At 38.2% G+C, this 5,000-nt stretch overlaps 1 protein-coding gene across 1 annotated transcript in view; it reads right to left on the minus strand.

Moving 5' to 3' along the window:
* The window catches only part of LOC133647001 (F-actin-capping protein subunit alpha-2-like), a 46,247-nt gene that overhangs the window by 15,744 nt on the left and 25,503 nt on the right, over positions 1-5,000 (minus strand). The window contains exons 3-4 of the mRNA XM_062043022.1: positions 2,394-2,445; positions 126-189 (exon numbers count right to left, since the gene is read on the minus strand). Coding sequence (XP_061899006.1) covers positions 126-189; positions 2,394-2,445 — 116 coding nt within the window. The remainder of the gene's footprint in view (positions 1-125; positions 190-2,393; positions 2,446-5,000) is intronic.

Consider the following 5,000-nt stretch of genomic DNA (forward strand, 5'->3'; position numbering starts at 1 on the left):
TCGCCCGTGGCGTGTCGCCGTGTCAAACACACACCAGCAGATACGCTGACGTCCAGGCACCAACATCCCTCCCACTCACTGCGTCCACTGTGACACCTTGCAGTCCACACCAGAGACCAACTCACCTGTTCGTCGTAGCCTTCGATCTTCACTGGGGTGAACTGGTCGGCGTTGTATTGTGCAAATGCGCTGCAGAAAGAAGAGGGACAGGTGTTCATCACTTCATGTCAGGAAAGTCTTGCACACCTGCACGTGTGGGTATGAAGGTTCCTATTCTCCCCTTTGCGCGCTTGAAGCTACGCACATTCTTCTTCCACTCCCACCCGGCCTGTTGGCACGCCCACGCTGCGTGACTTAGTGTTTAGGTGGTGAAGGAAGCCAGGCTCATCACTACTGACTGAACACCTTTTTTGGCTGGGTTAAAATGATCTTATCTACTTTTTTCCTACGGCTTATAAAATATATAATTTATGGATTTTTCTTCACTGACGGCCATAATGCAAATACCTGTAGTTTAAAAAAACAAACAAACAAACAAGCAATTAAACTGAAAAGGTGTGTTCGTGCTTTGTTGTCATCTTTTGGACGAGTTTGCTCACTGCAGGTGCCGCAGTGTCCTTCCATTTAGTGCTTTCAACCGGAACTAGAAGTGGCGCTCCGTCTTCTAGCCGTCCATAGCGTGTCTACTCGTATGAATTCTTCATTCATCACTCCAAGCAACGTTTGTAAGTTTTACAATATAACTAAAACAATTCTTACTCACTAAAGCGTCCCATACGCTCCATATTAGTGCATGCTATCGTAATGTAATCAAGCTAGCGGCTTTACCATTAGCTAATATGCTGCTAATGGTGCCTCTGTGTTAGTATTATTAACTTACAATGGCATTCTTTTTGTATTATTTCATAACAATATGTAATATGTTTTATATACATACTCCAAGTAGATATATAATGTAGTAACAGGCACCTTCATAACAATATGTAATATGTACAATATACACACTGCAAGTATATATATATATGTAGTAACAGACACCTTCATAACAATATGTAATGTGTTTTATATACACACTGCAAGTATATATATATAATGTAGTAACAGACACCTTCATAACAATATGTAATATGTACAATATACACGCTGCAAGTATATATAATGTAGTAACAGACACCTTCATAACAATATGTAATATGTACAATATACACGCTGCAAGTATATATAATGTAGTAACAGACACCTTCATAACAATATGTAATATGTACAATATACACACTGCAAGTATATATATAATGTAGTAACAGACACCTTCATAACAATATGTAATGTGTACAATATACACACTGCAAGTATATATATATAATGTAGTAACAGACACCTTCATAACAATATGTAATGAGTTTTATATACACACTGCAAGTATATATATATAATGTAGTAACAGACACCTTCATAACAATATGCAATATGTACAATATACACACTGCAAGTATATATATAATGTAGTAACAGACACCTTCATAACAATATGCAATATGTACAATATACACACTGCAAGTATATATATATAATGTAGTAACAGACACCTTCATAACAATATGCAATATGTACAATATACACACTGCAAGTATATATATATATATAATGTAGTAATATAGCAGTATTGCTAAGTGCTAAACAAGATATACAAACAATTTTAAAAAATCACTTACTGTACAATGTTTGCTCTCACTGGGATAAAGACTAATGGGATGTTTATATCTTCCCCTTTACGTGAACAATTCATCATAATCCTCAGACAGAGTATAAAAAGTTTTTGTGTCTTTCTGGCCATCTGCGGGTCTAAGTTGGATGTCAAAGTTGACCAATTTCCGAATCAGAATCAAAAGTACTTTATTAATCCCTGAGGGGAAAATAAGACACATAAGACAACCTTGTACTATCCAGGTGAGAGGCACGATTTATCATCTAGAATTAACTTTCACCAACTCAGAGGCCATGCAGCAGCTCAATATGTCAATAGAGCAGCAAAAGCTAGTTAGCTTTCTGTGATCATGCCACTGCTAAAAGTAGTTCCTCTGTGTTAGCGCTTATAATAACAATATTGCTAATACTTGTAAATATTCAGGTCACGACATGTAAAATGGAGTATTGTTGGCACTTTTTGGATGTTTTTTTTTTTAAAGGGCTTCATAAATGTTGTACATTGTTAGCCACCGCGTACGACTTATAATGCATGAAAAATTGTAAAACATATGTGTTGTCTTACATAAATAGTGTGAATGAAAGACACAAAAGTGCAGTTCCTTTGAACTGGATGGAAGAATAGGAGTCCTAGTCAGGTGTGTAGGTAGCATGGACAGTGTCAGTGCTAATGCTAAAGGCACACTTACTGGGCGGCACCTTCCCGGAGGAGATTGTCGTTGTCCAGCAGCAACCGCACATCTGCAACAGGCAAAGAGTCAAGGAGATAAGGAGAGAGGAGACGAGGAGAATGGATTAGCACACACAGACAAGTCTGCAAGCACAAACACAAATGCTAACACGTTTCCAAGTGCTACAGACTAGTTGGGCAGTGTCCAAAAGAAGAAAGTCATAAAGAAAACATCGTCTAGTGTAAAACATAAACATCTCTAAAAGCCACTTTTACCTTTGACTTTGGCTCCACCCAGTGGCCGGACAAGATAGGACATTCCTTTTAAACTAATAGGTGTTTACAGTGTTATCCACATGTTTATACAATATTTAAAGAATACATACAAGTACACACATACATGTACTGTAGTACATTTTAAACCAATATGTGTCAATAGTGTTACTCCAGTAACACTATAAGTGTACTAGGATGACAGGGGATGCAAAACAATAACAGTGCAATACTTTTTCATAACATGGTCACTACTGCCTAGTTTCTCTTGTTATATTCTTATTTTACTGTTATATTTTTATTCTCATTGTTGCTTTTTTTTTTTTAATTCTTATTGTAATTAATCTTATTGTAATGTTTTTCTATTTTGTTTCCATTTATTCCCCCATTATTTACTTTTTACTTTTTAAATTCGATCTCAATTCTGTACACTGTTGCTGGAATTAAAATGTTCCTGAGGGAACTCTCCTGAAGGAATCAATAAAGTACTATCCATCTATATATCTATCTACAAACCCCGTTTCCATACGAGTTGGGAAATTGTGTTAGATGTAAATATAAACGGAATACAATGATTTGCAAATCATTTTCAAGCCATATTCAGTTGAATATGCTACAAAGACAACATATTTGATGTTGAAACTGATAAACATTTTTTTTGGTGCAAATAATAATTAACTTTAGAATTTGATGCCAGCAACACGTGACAAAGAAGTTGGGAAAGGTGGCAATAAATACTGATAACATTGAGGAATGCTCATCAAACACTTATTTGGAACATCCCACAGGTGAACAGGCAAATTGGGAACAGGTGGGTGCCATTATTGGGTATATAAGTAGATTCCATGAAATGCTCAGTCATTCACAAACAAGGATGGGGCGAGGGTCACCACTTTGTCAACAATTGCGTGAGCAAATTGTTGAACAGTTTAAGAAAAACCTTTCTCAACCAGCTATTGCAAGGAATTTAGGGATTTCACCATCTACGCTCCGTAATATCATCAAAGGGTTCAGAGAATCTGGAGAAATCACTGCACGTAAGCAGCTAAGCCCGTGACCTTCAATCCCTCAGGCTGTACTGCATCAACAAGCGACATCAGTGTGTAAAGGATATCACCACATGGGCTCAGGAACACTTTAGAAACCCACTGTCAGTAACTACAGTTGGTCGCTACATCTGTAAGTGCAAGTTAAAACTCTCCTATGCAAGGCGAAAACCGTTTATCAACAACACCCAGAAACGCCGTCGGCTTCGCTGGGCTTGAGCTCATCTAAGATGGACTGATACAAAGTGGAAAAGTGTTCTGTGGTCTGACGAGTCCACATTTCAAATTGTTTTTGGAAACTGTGGATGTCGTGACCTCCGGACCAAAGAGGAAAAGAACCATCCGGATTGTTCTAGGCGCAAAGTGTAAAAGCCAGCATCTGTGATAGTATGGGGGTGTATTAGTGCCCAAGACATGGGTAACTTACACATCTGTGAAGGCACCATTAATGCTGAAAGGTACATACAGGTTTTGGAGCAACATATGTTGCCATCCAAGCAACGTTACCATGGACGCCCCTGCTTATTTCAGCAAGACAATGCCAAGCCACGTGTTACAACAATGGGAGACAGGTCCCGACCTGTCTCCCATTGAAAATGTGTGGCGCATTATGAAGCCTAAAATACCACAACGGAGACCCCCGGACTGTTGAACAACTTAAGCTGTACATCAAGCAAGAATGGGAAAGAATTCCACCTGAAAAGCTTCAAAAATGTGTCTCCTCAGTTCCCAAATGTTTACTGAGTGTTGTTAAAAGGAAAGGCCATGTAACACAGTGGTAAACATGCCCTTTCCCAACTACTTTGGCACGTGTTGCAGCCATGAAATTCTAAGTTAATTATTATTTGCAAAAAAAAAAAAAAGTTTATGAGTTTGAACAACAAATATGTTGTCTTTGTAGTGCATTCAACTGAATATGGGTTGAAAAAAATGTGCAAATCATTGTATTCCGTTTATTTTTACATCTAACACAACTTCCCAACTCATATGGAAACGGGGTTTGTATTTTTTGTGCGGTATTAGTTTAAGCAGGCCGCGTTTGTCTATTGTTGTGGCTTCGATGAACATCAGCACACATTTTATGACCAATTTATGCAGAAATCCAAGTAATCCCAAAGGGTTCACATACTTTTTCTTGCAACTGTACAATGAGTACTTCGTCACGTTGTCATTGTCTACAGGCTTACTGCCCGTTAAGACACAATGTGTGCTTTGTCGTGATTTCCAATGGTGTGGAGCACTGCAGATGCCACCACAGTGAATGTGGGTGTTGAAATTGTGTCCCTGTTTTGTTGTTTGTCTATCAG

Source organism: Entelurus aequoreus, linkage group LG03 (assembly GCF_033978785.1).
Source record: "Entelurus aequoreus isolate RoL-2023_Sb linkage group LG03, RoL_Eaeq_v1.1, whole genome shotgun sequence".
Lineage (NCBI taxonomy): Eukaryota > Metazoa > Chordata > Actinopteri > Syngnathiformes > Syngnathidae > Entelurus > Entelurus aequoreus.